Source organism: Amblyomma mixtum, chromosome 9 (genome assembly GCF_055824585.1).
Source record: "Amblyomma mixtum isolate Tamu chromosome 9, ASM5582458v1, whole genome shotgun sequence".
NCBI classification, from domain to species: domain Eukaryota; kingdom Metazoa; phylum Arthropoda; class Arachnida; order Ixodida; family Ixodidae; genus Amblyomma; species Amblyomma mixtum.
The window spans coordinates 612,452-632,525 of record NC_143020.1 but is presented as its reverse complement, the minus strand read 5'-3'; the positions used below and the strand labels follow the sequence as shown (position 1 = coordinate 632,525).

The following is a 20,074-nucleotide window of genomic DNA, read 5'->3' as shown; positions in this document are numbered from 1 at the left end:
GTGGCTGAGGGACATCATGCGAAGCTATGGGTCATGATTTATATTTTGTTGAGCAAACCTGCTTCACAAAGGGGAGTCGGATCATTGCGCATTCGGGAAGGGGTGCAGTTCATTCACTATTAAGTGCAATTGGCACAAAATGTGATTACGCAGAGCATTTTCCCGTTTCCGCTGCACCTTAGATACAGACACTTCGACAGAGCAGTTGTTTTTTAACTCAAACCATCAAAAACGTTGAAACAAGTGCCTAAAATACAAAATGAGGGCAGGTCCCCATAGCGCGTACCTAAAAACAGATACAAAGTGTAGGTGTGGCTTAATTAAATCCATTAAAAATGGGATTGGTTTGGTTTATGGGGTTTAACGTCCCAAAGCGACTGAGGCTATGAGAGACGCCGTAGTGGAGGGCTCCGGAAATTTCGACCACCTGGGGTTCTTTAACGTGCACTGACATCGCACAGTACACGGGCCTCTAGAATTTCTCCTCCAAAGAAATTCTAGCCGCCGCGACCGGGATCGAACCCGCGTCTTTTGGGTCAGCAGCCGAGCACCATAACCGCTGAGCCACCGCGGCGGCACATTAAAAAATTGGAGTCAGCGCTTAAGTTCCGCCTTAAGGTTATGACGAGTGGCGGATCGGGTAGTTGGTGCACGTTTGACATTATTCGAACGCGCTAAAATAACACCAGCAAAGCGCTCGTCTTGGTCTCGTCCCTGTCTGTTCCTTCTTTGTCTGTGTTTTAGCGCTTTCGAAAAAAATTGGCTGTGATTAGACTTGGTTAAAACTAGTAGAGTAGCGAGAGTCTAGCTTTTTTCAGAGACGCAGAACTCGACTCATCGTCGTGGATGCACATTCGTCGGCTAAGCGGGCCCGTCTAGCCGCGTCGTCCTTACGTCGCTTGTGGAGACGCTTAGCGCGCTCTTCCCCGGTCTCCTCCTCTTGCCTTCGTTCCTACGACGAGCCCCAGCTTCCTCCGAGCTGTCCCTTTCTACCACAGGCTTCATATCATTGTGATTTATATACCCGGCGCATCTCTGACGACACCAAGCGCATGCGCACAACTTACGAGGCAGGCGACTAGAATTTTGATTGAGGTTGAGTTCTAGAGGCCCGTGTACTGTGCGGTGTCAGTGCACGTTAAAGAACCCCAAGTGGTCGAATATTCCGGAGCCTTCTCAACAGCGTCGCTCATAGCCTGAGTCGCTTTGGGACGTTAAACCCTCATAAACCATAAACCATTTCTTTGATCCCACTGTCTATCCCTTCCTCCATGGCGCGGTTAGGGCGTTCATAGAGATATGTGAGGTAGTAAATGCGTATTCCCTTTCCCCGAAAACCAATTTTCTATTTTACGAAGGAACGCCATCGCCCGTTCGGCGCGACGCCTTGCCCGTCGCCGTGCCGCGGAGTAGCTCTCGCCACAAAATCCCAAAGGGTATTATGACGCAATAGCGTAACTAGTTAATTCCGATATACGCCGAACTTCATTCTGTACTATACATTGATAGATCCATGGGGAGTCCTCACACCCCTCCTGGCGCATTGGTGCAGCGGTTAAGTGATGCGCCACTGCCCTGCGATGGCAGGTGCACCCGGCAGTGGCCCTTGTGCGGGCCCAGGTTCCTCTTCCGGAGTGACCAATCATTAATCTAATTGACACCTGCCAGGGGGTACAGTTTTCTCACTATCCGGTGGGCAGGTTGCAATGATTATCCACGGTCACGTGACCTGGGTGTGCCACCTGTCTCCTAGGTTGCTCCCTGGACACCACCTGTCAAAGCCATGCTCTCATTATTTTTCGCTCACAACGCCGATGCCACATTTTCTGGCTAACGGGGCCTTTAAGGCTGGTATATTGTTGGTGTTTTTTTCCGGGTTATAAAATATGTTTTTACTATGCACAATATCCATACCAGGTTCCTTCAAGGAGCATATCGTCACTCTGAACGCTTTATTACCCGAAGCAATGTCAAGGACGATTCTGAAATGGATAACACCCTTTTGACAGTTCCTAGAGTCATTGTAGGGTCGAGGGCTAGTACTTTTAGATGGGCAGTGTTTGAAAATAGGGTCTTTATACTCTGTAGAAAATTTCAGCGAAATAAACGCATTAATAAAAGCTCCTCGCTTCGTCACAGTTCATGTGCTGAGAAGCGAAATATGCTCAAGATATTGGCCTGCATCCTGTCAATGCACCCGCACACTAACTATCCCATTACTAAATTTAAAAATCCTTAGCCCGCAGCTAAATGAAATTACAGCCGCGTGAACTCTGCTTTACTTCATTAATTGGCGAATTTATATGTGAACACGTAATCGGCGCTCTACCTCCATTTTAATGTAACACCCTCGTCTTTCCAAGCGTTAAATGTGGTCTTGAATTCTTAGTCCTCACGCATCCCGAGAGCCTCAGAGTAATTGCATTATCTCATCGACATCGAATGAAAAGTACGCAACATTCCCTCGAACTGAAACTAAACGAAAGGAACCCACGAAACGAAGTGTATTAAAGAAGCGATGTATTTGCACTTAGGATATAGTGAGCACCCAAAGAAGCAATATTTATCACAAGGAAAAAAAAAGAAGTGCTTACCGCAGTTTAGGCCAACTTCATCGGCAGGAAGCTGACCTTGACGAGCCGGCGCTTTCCGTAAAGGTGCACCTTACGGCTGGTGTCCGCTTTGAAGGCTAGGAAGCTGGTCTAAAATATTGCGTCCCGCGGAGAACGCGCTGTTCAGGTTTTCCTGGTTCTCGCACAATGGAGAGAAGGTGTCGCCGTACAGCGCCGCTGTCAGAGCGGCCGTAAAGCGGTGTCCAATGCTGGCTCCTTCAACTCGGACCGCCAGCAACGGCAGTCCGGACCAAAGGGCGACGCACACCACCTTGTGTTCGGATTGCCCAGTCTCTTCGTCGGCGGTGAGCAGGCACGCATTGAACACACCGTGCAGACAGTTGCCCGACATTGTCACGTCATAGTGAGGAAGGCGCAGCGCGGCTGCGACGTGATCGAGAAGTGTTGGGCAGTCGAAGAACAGGGACGCGTTGTGGTTCAGGCGATACACCTTCCACGGGCCTAGTTGGTTGCATGGCATCAGCCAAACGTAAAGTCGGGCCATGCGAAGTAAACGCTCTTCCATCGCAACGCCTCCGAGAAGGGAATTGTATGCCTCGCTCCAAGCCACACCTGAGGGCACTCTGCCGCTTGAGCTCGCCTGTCGCGGTAGATAGAGCGCTTGGTAAAGTTGCTGCTCGCTCGGGTCCAAACGGGAGAGATGGTCGCGTAGTGTCTCGAGGTCCTTGGATGTCATGACGATAGAACGGTTAATAACGTTCGACGGTAGAGGCTCTGCAGCTCTGTTCGCGCACCACTGATGCATACGAAGCCGCCAAAACGTAGGCCTAAAAGCCGACTACACTGGTAGTAGAAAGCAAAGCGCACAAGCTCTCTGTGAACGTCAAGAAGCACAGGCGAAAGGCGTCTAAGTTTTTTTTCAAAGCTTGAGCTTGTTTCTGACGCTTCTTCACGTTTTTGGGGCATCGGCCACGTCACAGAATCGGAGCCAGTGGCAGGCATTGAATACCAAATATCACGCTGACTATGACACCCCAAGGAGCATGATGAAGCTCCGCATATAAATCTAGAAATCGTCTGCATTTGAAACACTAAACAAAGATATGAATGCACAATTATCTATCAGCGTTAATCTTCAACACGAGGCATTAAACTCGGCGTAAGAAGCACGCGATGTACGAAGTGTGCGGATCTGGCTTATCAAACAGGCAGCCTTCTTCTATGCTATCGAGCAGATACCATGAGTTTTGAGCCTAACTTCAATACAAATCGCTGCACTTATAGCTTTATCTCTCGTTCCCTTTTTTTTCGTATTTTACAGTACGCTGACTGTGCGCTCGACATCAAAACATAATAGCCCAGTAGTCAGCATTTACTAATATCGTCGCTATCTAATAGCCTGCGGTTGGAAAGCCAAGCGAAACGACGTCACGCGCACAGGGAAGATAAAAGCAAATTTGTAGGTTTGGTTCGGTTTATTGGGGTTTAACGTCCCAAAGCGACTCAGGGTGAGGGACACCGAGTGAACGGACCGGAAACTGTTCGACTGTGCAGTGGCGCGCACCTTTTGGATACTAGTGTCAATGATGTTTGTAACCCGCCTGGAAGCGCGCACTAATTCACGCGAACTGTTTGCAAATATGCTCTTGTGTGTCGGCATGTTCGTTTTGTGGCGGCACCGCGGAGTGGCTTCCTTAAATGGCCGTCCGCAAAGAGCGATGTTTCCGATGTTGCAGCGCCTCCGCACGCGCCTCTTTGAGCAAGCATGCGTGGACGCACTGTGAATGAGCGAGGCTGAGTTTTTGCACAAGTGGTCGACGTACTTAATCGCCCTGCGTGGCGGCCGAGTCTCGGCCTCATTACTGCCCTACTGACGTGCTCAGTGCTGCGGCACGGCTCATGCGCTCGAATGTTAAAACTATTGAGTTCAGAAGTTTTTCTTGTTTTCATAGATCAAAATAAACTTCTCTTTCTACACCGTAGTGATGGGCTCCGGAAATTTCGACCACCTGGGGTTCTTTGACGTGCACTGACATCGCACAGTACACGGGCCCCTAGAAGTTCGCCTCCATCTAAATTCAGCCGCCGCGGCCGAGATCAAACCCGCGTCTTTTGGGCCAGCAATCGAGCGCCGTAGATACTGAGCCACCGCGGCGTGGTGGCATATGTAGTTATCCTTGTCTTGGACGCTGGAGAGTGTTTGCAGAAAGGCGTAGAATCAGACGGATGCATCCCCAAACGCCCTCCTGTGTCTCCAGCATTTACGATTTAAAAAAAAATTGTGCACTTAATTAACATATTGACCACACATCAGTGACACAAGCCGCTACACCGCGCTAAAGGCTTTTGCCTCACAGCACTTTAGGTCAACAAAGTGCCCTTTGAATTTTTTTTTTGGTTTCTTTGCACTGCTCTCTCACCTGACTGGTAACAAAAAGACGATAGCGGGGTCTATGATAGAATCATGGACGACCCTGTGAAGTTTTTTGTTTACTATTCAAGCGCAAGCGCGTTGAATACAAATTCTATAAGCGATGCAAGTTGGGCTGCGCGGCATTTCTTTTTATCGGGATTGTGCAGCAGTGTCTGTGAGATAAACGCAGTTTCAGCGCAGTATACGTTGTGATTTTGTCTATTACTCATGCTGCTGCTGCGGTTAGCATTCTGCAAAATGTGATAAAGACTGATGTTGTGTTTTTTTGAGGTTTGACGCCTCAAGCTGACTCAGGCTATGAGGGACGCCGTAATGGAGGGCTCCGGGCTCCGATGATTTCGCCCACATGTGGTTGTTTTAAGTGCACTGACATCACACACTACACACGCCTCTAACATTTCGCCTCTATCGAAACGCGACCGACGCTACTGAGATCGAGCCCGCGTGTTTTGGGCCAACAGCCTAGCGCCGTGATGAAAACTAATAATCGTGCAGACTTTCCTCTCGGTCATATTCTGGTTTATAGTCCGTCTTGTGAGCCTGTCCGTCAAAAGGTGTCAAATCGTAATTAAAAAGAATTAATGAGATATAGGAAGCAGTAACAAGCGCGTAACCGCAAGAACTGGGAGAGAAAAAGCACCGCAAACTGCATTACTTTTTTTCATTTTAATCCTAAACATCAACTGACTGTATTCTCGGAAGAACAGGCGTCGTTTGCAATGTGCCGCCAAGTGCCCTGATCCAGACAGGTCTTCAATAGCCAATCTGTGCGCCATTATCCGAAAATGGACTCAGCGGCCGGTTCGGCCGATGTAGAATTTTTCGCACTGAAATGGAACTCTGCAGACCACATATTAGTCCTGCAAGGTACACACGACCAATTTGTTAACATTATCGCGCGACCAACGACCGTCTGGCTTGACAGCGCGTTGTCAGGGAGAATCGACGTGTCTGAAACTTATGCGTTAATTCCTGCTTGTTTCACCGCTCTGTGCCTTGATAAGGCGCTGACAAGCCAGTGGGTTGCTGTTCGTGCGATACTGTTAACAAATTTACCGGGTGTACGAGGCGTTTCAAATCTTATTGGGGCTACGCCATGTTTCGCCAAGGTCATCGGGTGTTGCAGTTTGACCTTCAGCAGGAGGAGCGGCGGAGGTGTGGCTATGACATCAGACCACATGATTCCCCGGTGCTCTGACCGCTGCGCGCCGACCACCGCTTCGCCACATGTGGTCATGTGATTATGCACCTGGTGGTGGTGGTTGACACATTTATTGTCAAGCAATGCAGAGGGGGCGAACCCTGCCTCCCCTTACGTGGCATGAGACAGCCCGTAGGGAGTCGCACCTTACTCGACGTTCGCTTAAGGAGACGACGTCGCTCTCGCATGCAGTTTTGACATGAATGAGAGCGCGGTTAAAAGTGTGCCTGAAACGCCTGCGAGGCATTTCAAGCGTCTAACCAAGCTAGCCAAGTGTAATGGAGCTTTCTTTTTGTCTGACTGGGTTTCGAAGCATACGAGAGAAAAGAGGTGCTTGTTATGGCACACATGACGGAGGCCAACAGGGAATGTCTTTTTTTTTAATTTGTAGTTTTTCATCAAATGGGAGATTAATAAAAACAGAAGAAAAAAACAACCACATGCCGCCGGTGAGATCTGAACCCATGACCTCCGAGTTTTGCGTTCGACCCCGTTCCTACGTGGCGCTCGTGGTATTAAAGTGCGTACCATGTCCGCCGCTGGGGATGAGGGCGGCGCTTGTGAACACTCTCAAGGCACGCATAAACACATAAATACCCCCGAAACCAGCAGAGTGGACAGCCGTCACTGTGGCAGTTGATAAAGCACCATACGCTAAATTCGGAGGTCGTGAGTTCGGATCTCACCGGCGGTATGTCGTTGTTGTTTTTTATTTTATTAATCTCCCATTTGATTAAAACTACAAAATTAAAAATACCTCCCTTTTCCCCTTTATTTAACTGGCTGTTAGTTTCCGTCATATAGTTTAGAAGAATTAAACCACGAAGAATATTCTTTTTGGAGACGTCATTAACAACTTTGCACAGTTTGCCAAGTTTATATGGCGCAACGAACACAATTCGGGCGTTGCCTTTCTCTGCCACATTTCTTTAAGTCGACCCGCCGCGGTGGCTCAGTGGTTACGACGCTCGGCTGCTTGCCCGAAAGACGCGGGTTCGATCCCGGCCGCGGCGGCTGAATTTCTTTGGAGCAAAAATTCTAGAGGCCCGTGTACTGCGCGATGTCTGTGCACTTTAAAGAACCCCAGGTGGTCGAAATTCCCGGAGCCCTTCACTACGGCGTCCCTCATAGCCTGAGTCACTTTGGGACGTTAAACACCAATCAATCAATCAATCAATCAATCAATCAATCAATCAATCAATCAATCAATCAATCATTTTTTTAAGTTGATGCGTCAGCTGGTCAGCTACCGTTTCTGGTGAGCTACAGTTTCGTATGCCCAACCAACCCCCCTATCCTGAAGCGTCCTTCACAGCCTCGGACCCGGCGGCCGCAGAAGCCATCGCTATAGCCATCACGATCAAAATTAGCAATATCCAACACCACATTTGCAACATTTTTAGACCGCCAAGCCGCCTGCGGAACCTACTGTAGTGGTCGTGTCCCGCGCGCAACTCTCCGCAATCTGAGCAGCCATCTCCATCATGATCACGTAATCACCTGGGCCCCAGGACATGCACTTGTCTGAGGCAGTATTAGGGCCGACGCCCTAGCTCAAGAATATAACTACCGAACGGCGCACAACAACATCTTCTACCACATTTCAACCCATTTTGTTACCTGCCTAGAGACCGTTCGCTTAAATAAGCGACTCTACACCCGGCCACATAAGCAACTTTCCCCCGCGGACTCCTAACACCCAAGACGTATCCAAAGACTGACTTTCCCCAATCTCCACCGCCTAAATCGCATTCGCCCAACATTACAGGGGGCCGGGCTTTGTCAAGCCGCAGTTATGCGGCTTTTACCCGACACCCCCCTTTTCTCCTTGAGAGAGAAAATAAAGACGATTTGATTTGATTTGATTGAATACGCAGATACATGTCCCTGGTGTGGTGGTATTAATGCGTTCACACATATTACAAGGACATGCACAGCTAAACCCAACCACTTAAGCAGCCCAACGTGGCTCTGGAGCAGTTGGAGGTGACGCTGGCCAGCGCCACCCCTCCATCTCCACGGCCTCGGCCAGAGTCACTAGGGTCTTGTACTGAAGACTACGTTTACTTTGCTCCACCAACATCTTCTAGCCTCTCAATATATGTTCATTCATTTCTTCCTATAGCAAGTTCAGAAACTGGTTAAATCAAAGAGCCGAGATGTCTTCAGGCACGGAAGAGAGAAATGTTTTCTTTCTCCTCGTTCACAGTGGACGAACTAGTTACATCGTTAGCTGCATTTTGACCACAACCCCCAACACACGTTATGAAAGCACCCACTCGAAAGACAAAATCCGCCGAGGCACAGCAAATCTCATATGCTTGAAGTCAGGACAACAATGAAAAGCACTTGTGAGACTCCTCAAGTAAACGTAATCGATGTCGGCCGTTACTACAGAAGTCAAATTTTTCACTGCTAGCACAATCTGGTCTACACAGATCCCTTGGAGATTAGGAGAATCTGGAAGGAAATTTCGGGTTTCAAAACACTGTACTAATATGGACGCCCGAAGGTTCCACTCAAAGAGCGCAAGTTTAGCGGAAGTTATCTAAAAGTGCTGTAAAAACTGTGAATTAAATCGGTCGTTCTTTCTTTCGTGCGACAAATAAGAGGGCTAAGAGAAGCTGTTTTTTTTTTCTTAGCCGACCTTCAAAATTACAGAAGCGCAGCTGCCGCGGGAGCACGAGCCCTATAGCAGACAACACTTCCACAGGAGGGCGCTGGACACTTACAGCGGCACGCGCTCCTCGAGGACTCCTTCCAGACGAAGAAGGAGAAGGCGGCTACGATGGAAGCTTGGCCGACGAGAGAAGACCTACTTTCGCCAACTGGCACCGGTCGCCCCGCAACTCGGACTTCCATCTTGCGAAGTAAGGAGTTACGATCGGCAAGCGTCTGCCTGAGCGGCGCATGTGGGGCCGCTGTGGCCACCGCCACCACCGCGCTGGCCTGGCTCGCTGTTCACTGGGCTGCCAATAGGGTTAACACGAGTGCCACTGGGACGAAGTTCTGCTGCCCCAGCGAGGCAGCCACGCTGTTCGCCGCCATCGACGCCAACCAGCAGCCGTGCACAGATTTCTTCGCGTACATCTGCAAGAACGCCCTCGAGGCAGGATTCGTCCAGTGTGACGTGGCACGCGACTTGCTGGTGAGCCGCTTGCGCATGGTGACTACACTTCTAGTTTCCGCGAGGGTGCACTAGGAAAAGGAAAAAAAAAGCGCAACACGAAAAGAGAAAATGGCTCAATGCTTATGGTGCTCTGCTGCTGACCCGAAAAACGCGGGTTCGATCCCAGCCGTGGCAGTCCAGTTTCGGTGGAGGCGCAATTCTAGAGGCCCGTGTACTGTGCGATGTCATAGCACATTAAAGAACCCCAGGTGGTCGAAATGTCCGGAGCCCTTCACTACGGCATCCTTCATAGCCTTAATCGCTCTGGGCCGTTAGACCCCCATAAACCATAAACCAGACCAGAAAAATGGGATGCCGGAAGCACTAGGCACGGCAGGTTTTCTGTTTTGCAGTCGTATCCTGCTGGCTTACCGCGTTGCTTCCAGGAGTAATGCGTGCTTAAGAAATATGCTGCAATTTTCTGCCCTTCCACAGGCATTTGGAAGTGGCTGCTGTGGTTTTCTAATTGCAAAAGTTTTTCTTTTGGCAAGTATCGGAAGCGAAGATAGCACAAACTGTTTCGGATTTATGGTGAAAAATTTGTTTTTCAGGAAAGGAAATGGCGCAGTAACTGTCTGACATATCTCGGTGGACATTCGAACCGCGCCGTAATGAAGGGACAAAGACGAGAGTGAAAGAAGAAAAGATGATAGAGGTGTCATAGTGGAGGGCTCCGGAATTATCTCGACCACCTGGAGACCTTTACCATTCACTGACATCGCACAGCACACGGGCGTCTTTTGCGTTTCGCCTCCATCAAAACGCGGCCTCCACGGTCTGGTTCGAACCCGGGTACTCCGGCTGAGTAGCCGAGCACTCTAACCACTGAGCCACCGCAGCGGCAGCTATGGTGCGGCAATTTTCAAATATGGCTTTGGTTTGGTATGGTTTATGAGGTTTAACGTCCCAGAGCGACTAAGGCTATGAGAGACACCGTAGTGGAGGGCTCCGGAAATATCGACCACAAGGGGCTCTTTAACGTGCACTCACATCGCACACAAACATGGCTTTGAATCCAGTGTGCAGCCAATAATTCTAACTGCTATTGATTTGCAAACAATTTGCATACCTCATGGATGCGCTCCTTTTTGGAGAATTTTGACGCCACAAAAATATTCCACTGCTCACGCGGTCGCACGAGAAAGCCTTGTGGAGAGCCGCCCGGTGTGAGCGATATCAAATTCAGCAACTGGTCGGCACTCTAGAACTTTAGCTTCTCGGATTTTGAGAGCCGTAACCATGTCCCTAATGTAAACCCACAAGAAAAAAACAAAATCCGTGTTGCTCAAAAATTTGCCGAGAAATTGTTGACCATTCAAAAAGCCGTACCGTTTCGCATAACTACGACGCGTATGCTCAATAATGAAAGTTTGCTTGCTTAGTACGGGTAGGAAAATTTCCAACAATTTTACACCTCGAGATTTTCTACGAAGAGCACGATGGCGAAAAAGAGCTGTAACTTTTATTTAATGGTCGCAGTAGCAAAGTATACAATCTTGTTTACCTGCTGAATGCAATTATATCAGTTTTCTTATATTTCTAAAAACCGGAAGGCGCCGGAACTGCCTTTATTACACAATCGACTATTTCGGACTCTTCGTTGCCTACAAGGTATCTACTGACGTAATCGCGAACGGAACAACCAAAGAACCAGGCTTCCAGTCTCAAAGGCTACCCCACAAGACCCCATATTCACATACCAAATAGATCACAGAGAGATGCGCAGAATATAACCAGTCACTATATCTCGCTTTCACTGATTACTAGAAAGCAGTTGACTCAGTCTAAATTACAGCTATCATGCAGGATAGGGGGGGAGGGGGAGGGCGGCATAGAAGAGGCATGAGTAAATATACTGAAAAATATATCCAGCGCTGCACAGACACCATTGCTCTTCTCTGAAAAAGAAATCAGATCTTAATCAAGAAGGATGTCAGGTAGGGAGACACGAACTCTCCGGTACTCTTCACCATGAGTTTACACGAAGTATTCATGATCTGGATTGGAAAGAGTAGGCAATAAAATTAAATGGAGATTAACTTGTAAATCGATGATTCGCTGATATTTCCTTTTTAGGTACCGGAAGGGACAAAGTGCAAACTATGATCAAAGACCCAAACAGGCAAAGCAGAACATTAGGTCCAAAATTTAATATAAAGAAAAGTGGCTTTGTTTGGTTTGGTTTATGCGGGTTTAACGTCCCAAAGCCATGCTATGAGGGATGCCGTAGTGAAGGGCTCCGGGTATTTCGACCGCACGGGGTTCTTTAACGTGCACTGACATCGCAGAGTACACGGGCCTCTAGAATTTCGCCTCCATTGAAATTCGACCGCCGCGGCCGGGATCTAACAAGCGTCTTTCGGGAATATCAAGAAAACTGATGTTCAGCAGTGTCGGAAGAGAACCCAACTTATATAACACAGGCAGAGAATCGTTGGCAGTGGTGAGGGAATACGAGGTCTGTTAGGAAAGTATCGGACTTTATTTTTTTTTGCGTACACCTGATGGATATGAAAAAAGCGCGCTTGCATCACGTGACCTTGAACCTTCGTGCGCATGCACGAATTTTTTCCCGCCTGCCGATATGGTCAGTCGGTGGGACGCAGCATTTGAGTGAGGCCGTGCGCAGTGCTCTCGTCGGTTTTTTATTGCAAGGAAAATGGCGGAGTGACAGGAGCAGCGCTACTGCATCAAATTTTGCCATAAACTGGGCGTCAGCCAAGTGGAAACCATTCGGAATATTCAGACGGCTTTCGGTAACGATACTATGAGCAGCACACAGATTAAGCAGTGGTACAATTGATTTAAAGATGGCCGCCCATCGGTGGAGAGCGAGCCACGCTCCAATCGGCCATCAACATGCCGAAATGGCGAGGTCATTGCCGAACTGAACGCTGTGGTGATGCGGGACCGTCGAGTGACTATCCGATAAATTGAGGAAGAAGTGGAGATGAGCAATTTTTCCGCACATTCCATTATCACGAAGATTTGGCCATGGAGAGAGTAGCAGCGAAATTCGTGCCGAAGCTGCTCAGGGTGGAGCAAAAGCAGCTTCGTGTTGAAGTCTCACAGGTCATGCTGGATTCCGCAAATAGTGACCCCGACTTCATCAACATCATAATAACTGGTGACGAGTCTTGGGTGTACAGGTACGACCCGGAAACTAGATCCCAGTCGTCACAGTGGAAGCATTCCACGTCACCAAGACCAAAGAAGGCCCGCCAAGTGCGCAGCAATGTGAAAGTGATGCAGACTGCTTTCTTTGACACCCTCTATGTGGCAGACCACGAGTACGCACTCCACAGGGTCAAACTATGACCAATGAGTGCTACAGGGATGTCCTTTGTTGCCTACGTGATGCTGTGCGGCGCAAGAACCCGGAGTTGAGGTCAACAGGAAAGTGGCGCATCCATCACGACAATGCTCCTGCACATGCCTCGCACTTGATTCAGACTTTTTTGGCGAAAAACCAGACTCCTTACTCTCCTGATACGGCCCTTGCGATTTCTGGCTGGTTCCCAAAATCAAGAGGCCATTGAAAGGAGCGCGATTTCAGACAAGGAAGAACATTATGGCTGCAACGACAGCTGAGCTAAACTCCATTCCGAAAGGGGCCTTTTCGGAATACTTCCCAAAATGGCAGCACCGCTGGGAGATGTCTGTGGAGTCCCAAGTAGACTACTTTAAAGGTGACTAGGTTTGGAACGCTCCAGTTATGGAAGTTTTCTACGGCCAAAGGTCGGATACTTTTCTAACAGACCTCGTATTTACTACATAGGGCAAGTAGTGACCGCAGGTCCGGAATCCGGAGATGAAATAACCAGGAGAGTAAGAATGGGTATCGGATCGAGTGCATTGCGGAGGTATTTTCAGATAATGAACAGCAGTTTACGATTATCCCTCAAGAGGAAAGTATATAACAGTTCTATGTTTCTGGTCAAAACGGACTACGGTCACATGACCTCATTTGACCAATCGTAACTAGCGCCCACTTTCCTAACCGCGTAGGTGCGATGACAGAGCACGGTAAAGAACTCCAGGTGGTCGATATTTCCGCAGACTTTCACTGCGGCGTCTCTCATATCCTGAGTCGCTTTGGGACGTTAAAACCCCATAAATCAACCAACCAATATTTTCATTTCCTAGCATTTCAACGCGGAGGTTTATATACTTCGCATGCAGTACCCCGGATAGTTTCCCGGAAATACTGACCAGCGTAGTTCGTGTTGAATATCAATCAACCACGACCTGCACAACCACAACGCATCAACGGACTAACCAGTTGCTACGAACAGAGGCATCTCTGCTTGACAGCTGTGGCATGAAACGGTCTAGTGTCGAGACGTGGCGTCTTGTTCCACTTAGGATATGTGGTTAACAATAACATCTTCGTTTTAACATTTCTCGAGCTTGTCATATCGTTAGTACTGGCTACCTACAAAACACACACAAAAAATTGCTATCAACAATTCTGTTCTTCATTTCCACTAGATGCCCTTTGCGGCAGTGAATGACGGAATGATGTTACGTGAGTGTCCTTGAGTGGCCGCGTTTCGGGAGATTGGGGTTCCGGCTAGGCAACTTTGTAAGTTGCTTAACAGATCATTCATGAGGCGCTTAGCTCTATGCCACTATTGTGTTTGAAAGCCAGAGTCCTACTCCTCGTGGTACAGCTTACGATTTCGATGCGGATCAGACAGTGACCTTCAATGCCTCACAAGGTCAAACCGAATTGCGTGGTGGTATGGCCCAAGCTATGGTAGTATATGACCCCGTGATCATATGACCGTGACCACAGGGTACCGGGCCTTCACCTTTACCTTTGACCTTGGCTTTGACCTTTGATATGAGACAGTGGGCGCCACATTGACAACGACCTTCAATGCATCACAAGGTCAAAAGAAACTTAACTGCGTCGTGGTATGCCCCGAGCTATATTAGTACGACCCCGAGATCACATTGCTCTGACCATTGGGTACCTGACCTTGTCCTTTAACCTTGACCCTTGATCTTGATATTTTATTTCAGACAGTGTAGACCATTCCTAACAGAGCTTTCGCTCGTGTAACTAGCTTCAAGCCACGTTGAACCCAAGCCATTTTTTTTGGAGTTGGATGTCACCTCTGACATCATCAAGGGCACCCAGGACTACGGCAGTCAGGCTGCAGTCTCACTTCACACCCTTTACACATCGTGCATCAAAGAGATATGGCAGGAGCACCAGCGAGTCCGGGATGTTGCGGCGGCCGTGCTAGAAATCACCAACACCACCACGCGAACAAGTGGCGAAAGCTTACTTCTTTGGGCCTTGTGGTGATTAAGCGGTACGGCCTGCCCTTCATCTTCGAAGTATTGAGCTCAGCAGGAAAAACACCGCGGCTCATGTTCGTTAGATTTACACCTCATGTCGGTGACCATCAACATCACTGCGATGTTTCCTGCTCTGATGTCACTCTCTCCATCATTAATTCGCACTTTGGCACTAATTATACCAGTGAGGACGTCTCGAAGTGGGAACAGAAATTTCCGGCTGCCTCGCCAAAACGATCATCGCTGTCTTTGAAGGAGATTAAAGATGCTTTTGGACATTGTATCGGGCATGCGCTGTCTGCCTTATCGTGTCAGCGCATTGTCTTATCAGTGCTACCGCAAACTGTACGCTTGGCACTGCTACTGCCCCGCCCCCCTCCATCGCCTATAAAAGGGCGTGCTAATAAACCCTTCCTGTTCTTCTTGTTCCTGCCACCATGTAGTTGCCTCTATCCTTAGTGCGACACACATCACGATACATGGTGCCAGAAGTGGGATTCTGCGACAGCTATGGAACTTCTAAAGGCCCCGCCACCTTTGCAACTGACCGGCAACCTCTCTGAAAATTGGAAACGTTTCAAGCAGAAATTCGACCTGTTCCTGCAGGCGACCGCAACGAAGGAGCAACCTCGCAGCAATTCTGCAAAAGCCGCACTCCTGCTGAGCATAGCCGGTGATGAAGCGCTCGACGTGTTCAACACGTTCAAGTTCGAGGCAGCCGAAAGCAAAGACGATTACGCAACAGTGGTTGGAAAATTCGAGTCCTACTGTGCCGAGGTGAGCAACGAAGTTCACGAACGTTATGTGTTTCGCTCAAGGAAGCAGGCAGATGGAGAACCTTTCGAAAAGTTTGTCCGGGACCTCAAAAAGCAAGCCACGCAATGCAATTTCGGAGATCAGCATGATTCGCTGATCAGGGATCAGATCGTGTTTGGCACGAATAACTCAAAGCTGCGCGAGAAAATGCTTCGAGAGAAATCTTTAACGTTGCTGAAAGCTGAAGAATTGTGCAAGGTAGCAGAGTCTCTCGCACAACGAAACGAGGTCTGGAAAGCCGCGGATGACAGGGTCGATGCTGTTTCAAGGCACGCGCCACCATCGCGAAGCAGAAGTGATGACTGCAAGAAGCAGTACCGTTGCAAAAAGTGCAACCGGCGGCACAGGCCCACACAGTGCCCAGCCTACGGGAAAAAGTGCCATGAATGTCGAAAACTTCACCACTTCGCGGTTTGCTGTGAAGGCCTATCTAGAGTTGAACAAGTTAGTAAAGACAGCAGCGATGACGACTTTGACATTCTAGAAGTAGGAACTGAAAAAGGAAGCAGCAAAGACTGGATAGTGGAAGCACAAGTTGCCGGAAAAAATATTTGCTTCAAAGTAGACACCGGGTCCCAGGCCAGTCTGTTACCATTCTGTATGTACCGCAAGACTCGGGAGTCACAGCAGTTAACGCCCACAAGTGTGGTTCTGAGAGCTTACACCGGGGGTGTCATAAGTCACTTCGGAACAACGACACAGGAAGTAACTATCGGTAACGCTTCCGCCACCGTGAAGTTCTTTGTTGTAAAGAATGGCCGTCAAGCCATTCTGGGACTAGATGCAAGCGAAGCTCTGGGACTTGTCCATCGCACGGTGGCTACTGTAAATGCTTCGGAGTACCAAGCTCTCAAGGATTTTAAACATGTCTTTCAGGGGCTAGGCTGCCTGAAGCAACCATACAGCATGGTCATGCAACCATCCGCGATTCCAGTTGTTCAACCAGCTCGACGGGTACCCCTGTCCCTGCGACAACCACTTCGGGAGGAGCTGCGTAGAATGGAGCGTGCAGGCGTCATCGTCAAACAGGATGGCCCGACAGACTGGGTAAGCCCATTGGTTTTGGTTAAGAAAAAGGATGGCAAACTTAGGGTTTGCATGGACCCACGGAAAATAAACGAGCACGTAAAAAGGCAGCACTACCAGCTCCCAAAGCGTGAGGACATGGAAGGGGAATTGGCCGGCGCAGCCTATTTCAGCTGTTTGGACGCAAATTCTGGTTTTCACCAGATACCACTTGACGAAAAGACGTCCAAAATATGCACTTTTTCTACACCCTTTGGAAGATACCGTTATCTCCGGTTGCCTTTCGGTATCTCATCTGCTCCCGAAGTTTTTCAGCAGCGGATGAGCGAAGTCTTCGATGGCATTCACGGTGTACACGTTTACATCGATGATATTTTGGTGTGGGGCGAAACCAAGCAAGAGCATGACCAGAGACTAGTGGCAGTAATGAAAGCAGCTGAAAAAGCCGGCCTAACGTTCAACGCAGAGAAATGCAAGTTTTGCGTCACCAAAGTGCAGTTCCTAGGCGATATCATCACACGCAAGGGCATCTCGCCAAACCCAAAGCTTGTGGAAAGTTTGCTGCAAACGCCAGTGCCCAAGAACAAATCCGATGTTCAGCGCATGCTCGGTGTGTTGAACTATTTTGGCAAATACGTTCCGCGCCTGTCTGAGCGAACCGTGTTGCTGCGAGCCCTTATCAAGTCTCACTCAGAATTCGAGTGGACTGAAAACCACACGAGGGAGTGGAAAAGTGTCGTCCAGATTTTAAGCACGACTCCCGTGTTAGCCATCTTTGATCCCCGAAAAGAATCTAAGATAACTTGCGACGCATCGAAAGACGGCGTGGGCTCCGCCCTTTTGCAGAGCCACAACGGCCAATGGCGGCCAGTGGCTTATGCATCTCGTGTGCTAACGCAAGCTGAGCAGCGTTATGCTCAGATTGAAAAAGAGGCGCTTAGCATTTCTTTTGGCTGCGACAAGTTTTACCAGTTCATTTACGGACAGAAGATTCTCATCGAGACAGATCATAAACCTCTACTTTCTATAGCTGCGAAAGGAATTTGTGACATGCCCCCCCGCCTCCAAAGGTTTTTTTTGAAACTCCTGAAATACGACTTTGTATTGCAGTATGTCCCAGGAAAGCACCTCATCTTGGCAGACATGCTGTCACGATCATCGCCGGTTGCTCGAGACGACACCACTGGCGCAACTGACGACGTTGAGGTACATGCAGTTGCCGCCTTGGGCTACATGGTCACGGAGGCAACATGTCAACAGCTGGTAAATGAAACTGCCCGCGACGACTACCTCCAGGCAGTCATTTCTTGCCTGGCAACTGGCAAGAATGTCGACGGGGAACTTAAACCATTTTCGTCTGAGCTTTCCGTCGTAAATGGGATATTGTTAAAAGGCACGAAGGTGGTGGTACCAAAATCCATGCGGCGTGGCATTTTAGCGAGAATTCATGCCGGGCATTTGGGTCTACAGAAATGCAAAGAAAGAGCCCGTCGTCTTGTTTTTTGGCCCGGTCTCAGCAGTGACATCAGTGTATTGATCAAGGGTTGCCCGACTTGCCGCGAGTTTGCTTACAAACAAGCGCAAGAACCAATGCTGATGCGCCCAGTTCCTCGATGTGCGTGGTATCGCGTTGGTGTTGATATTTTTTCTTTTGGGGGAAGTTCGTACATCCTGGCATTTGACGCGTTTTCTAACTTCCCAGAAGTCGAGAAACTTGTCGACACTACTGCAAGGACGGCAATCGCTGCACTCAGTGCCATGTTCGCGAGGTACGGCGTACCACTTGAAGTGTGCACCGATAACGGGCCACAATTTGCCAGTCACGAGTTCGCAGCCTTTGCAAGAGCATACGACTTCACTCACGTCACATCCAGCCCCCGCTACCCACAATCCAACGGACTGGCAGAGAAAGGTGTCCAGGTGGTAAAGCGGATCATGAAGAAATGTGAACATTCACAGGAAGACTTCTGGCTAGGTCTGCTGGCCTACCGCTGTACGCCACTGGAGGACGGCCGATCACCTGGGGAACTTCTTCAAGGCAGGTGCTTGAGAGCTAATCTTCCAGATTTTGGCGCTGTGCAGACAACTGTGGTCAAGAAGCACCATCAGAAGTGTGGCGGAAAGCCTCTGCCACCTTTGGCTGAAGGTTCTGTCGTGAGGATCCAGGACAAAACATGGTCAAAAAAAGGCACTGTCGTTGGGACTGCGGCTCCCAGGTCCTACAAAGTGCAAACCGAGGATCGGCGGGTGTTTAGGCGCAATAGGCGGCATCTTCTGCAAACCCGTGAGAAGTGTGCAGAAGACACTAGTGATGACGACAGCAGTTCGTCCGAGCGTGGGCCAGATAACTCCGGCCAATCTGCTCCGAATATCTCGCCTGGTGCCACAGCACGAACATCTGCTGACTTCCCTCGGCAACAGTCCGCCACCGACAGCTCGGCGCTCGGAGGCTGTGGGAACCATATGCCACTAACTCTGCCTGGGCCCACACCGGTTCCAAGAAGGTCGGCACGGACAGCAAAGCCACCTCAACGTCTTCAGTACGACGCTGCTTTTAATCAAATAGCTTGAACATTTGTCGTTTTCATTACCCCTCGGAAGATGTATCGGGCATGCGCTGTCTGCCTTATCGTGTCAGCGCATTGTCTTATCAGTGCTACCGCAAACTGTACGCTTGGCACTGCTACTGCCCCGCCCCCCTCCATCGCCTATAAAAGGGCGTGCTAATAAACCCTTCCTGTTCTTCTTGTTCCTGCCACCATGTAGTTGCCTCTATCCTTAGTGCGACACACATCACGATACAGACATCTTGAAGCGTCCCAATTCAAGAACATATTGCTCGAGTTCCTTATAGATGTCGACAGTGCGAAAATAATTTCTGCCATAGCTAAAACGGGCCTCTTTGCGGACGTTCGGCTTCTGATAGACGCAGACCATCAGCCGATGGCGTCGTTGTACCTGATGCTTCTTGTCACTCTGCAAGCCATGCGTTACATTACACAGGGCAACACGCTAAGTTCACCTGATATGCGTAGCGAGGACGTCTGTCAAAGACACGTACGCCGGAGCTACCACCTATGGCGCGTAACGTGCGTGGCTGCACTCGCGACTCCCGCTAAGGACCGCCAGCTGCACAAAATATTCGAAGCAACACGGCGACGGTTCATTGACTATGACCCAATTCGGCGGCTGATGGCAGCCGGAAACGACACTGCCAACTTCCGGGCCGTAGTCGCCAACATATCGCTCATGCTACCTGGAGACCTGGTCTTCAGAGAGCCAGCCGTGCCGCACCTGACCTCCCAGGGCTTCCCCCGGAACTTGTTCTTGGCTTTGAACTTCGAGTTCGAAGCTAAAAAGGAGACAGTTCGACGAGGCCTGCCCTGGTTTCGAGACAACCCGGACAGCACAACGGCGGACCGCATGTTCTTTGCGAATGAGACCAGCCTGTACGTGTCATCACTGAGCTACGGGTGGCTGAGTTCCGGTACCACTGACCCACTGCTCGCCGACGCTTCGGTGATTGCGAGTCGCATGGCCGCCTT

General features: G+C 49.4%; 2 protein-coding genes across 2 annotated transcripts; both read left to right on the top strand.

The window, feature by feature from the left end:
- Positions 1 to 15,184: 15,184 nt before the first annotated feature.
- Positions 15,185 to 16,222, top strand: LOC149328024 (uncharacterized). Its single transcript, XM_089561304.1, has 2 exons — positions 15,185 to 16,146; positions 16,206 to 16,222. Exons 1-2 carry the CDS (start codon positions 15,198 to 15,200, stop codon positions 16,220 to 16,222), a joined length of 966 nt encoding a protein of 321 aa, XP_089417430.1. The 5' UTR covers positions 15,185 to 15,197.
- Positions 16,193 to 19,318, top strand: LOC149328023 (uncharacterized). Its single transcript, XM_089559657.1, has 3 exons — positions 16,193 to 16,550; positions 17,640 to 17,854; positions 18,221 to 19,318. The coding sequence occupies exons 1-3, from the start codon at positions 16,410 to 16,412 to the stop codon at positions 19,098 to 19,100; spliced, it is 1,236 nt and encodes a 411-aa protein (XP_089415783.1). The 5' UTR covers positions 16,193 to 16,409; the 3' UTR covers positions 19,101 to 19,318.
- The last annotated feature ends 756 nt before the right edge of the window (positions 19,319 to 20,074 follow it).

Coding starts and splice junctions, on each gene's coding strand:
- LOC149328024 (XM_089561304.1), top strand. CDS start 15,198: ATGGAACTTCTAAAGGCCCCGCCACCTTTGCAACTGACCGGCAACCTC.
- LOC149328023 (XM_089559657.1), top strand. CDS start 16,410: ATGGTCATGCAACCATCCGCGATTCCAGTTGTTCAACCAGCTCGACGG. Junction 16,551..17,639: donor AGGATGGCCCGACAGACTGG/GTAAGCCCATTG, acceptor TTTGTATTGCAG/TATGTCCCAGGAAAGCACCT. Junction 17,855..18,220: donor TCTTGCCTGGCAACTGGCAA/GAATGTCGACGG, acceptor TGACGCGTTTTC/TAACTTCCCAGAAGTCGAGA.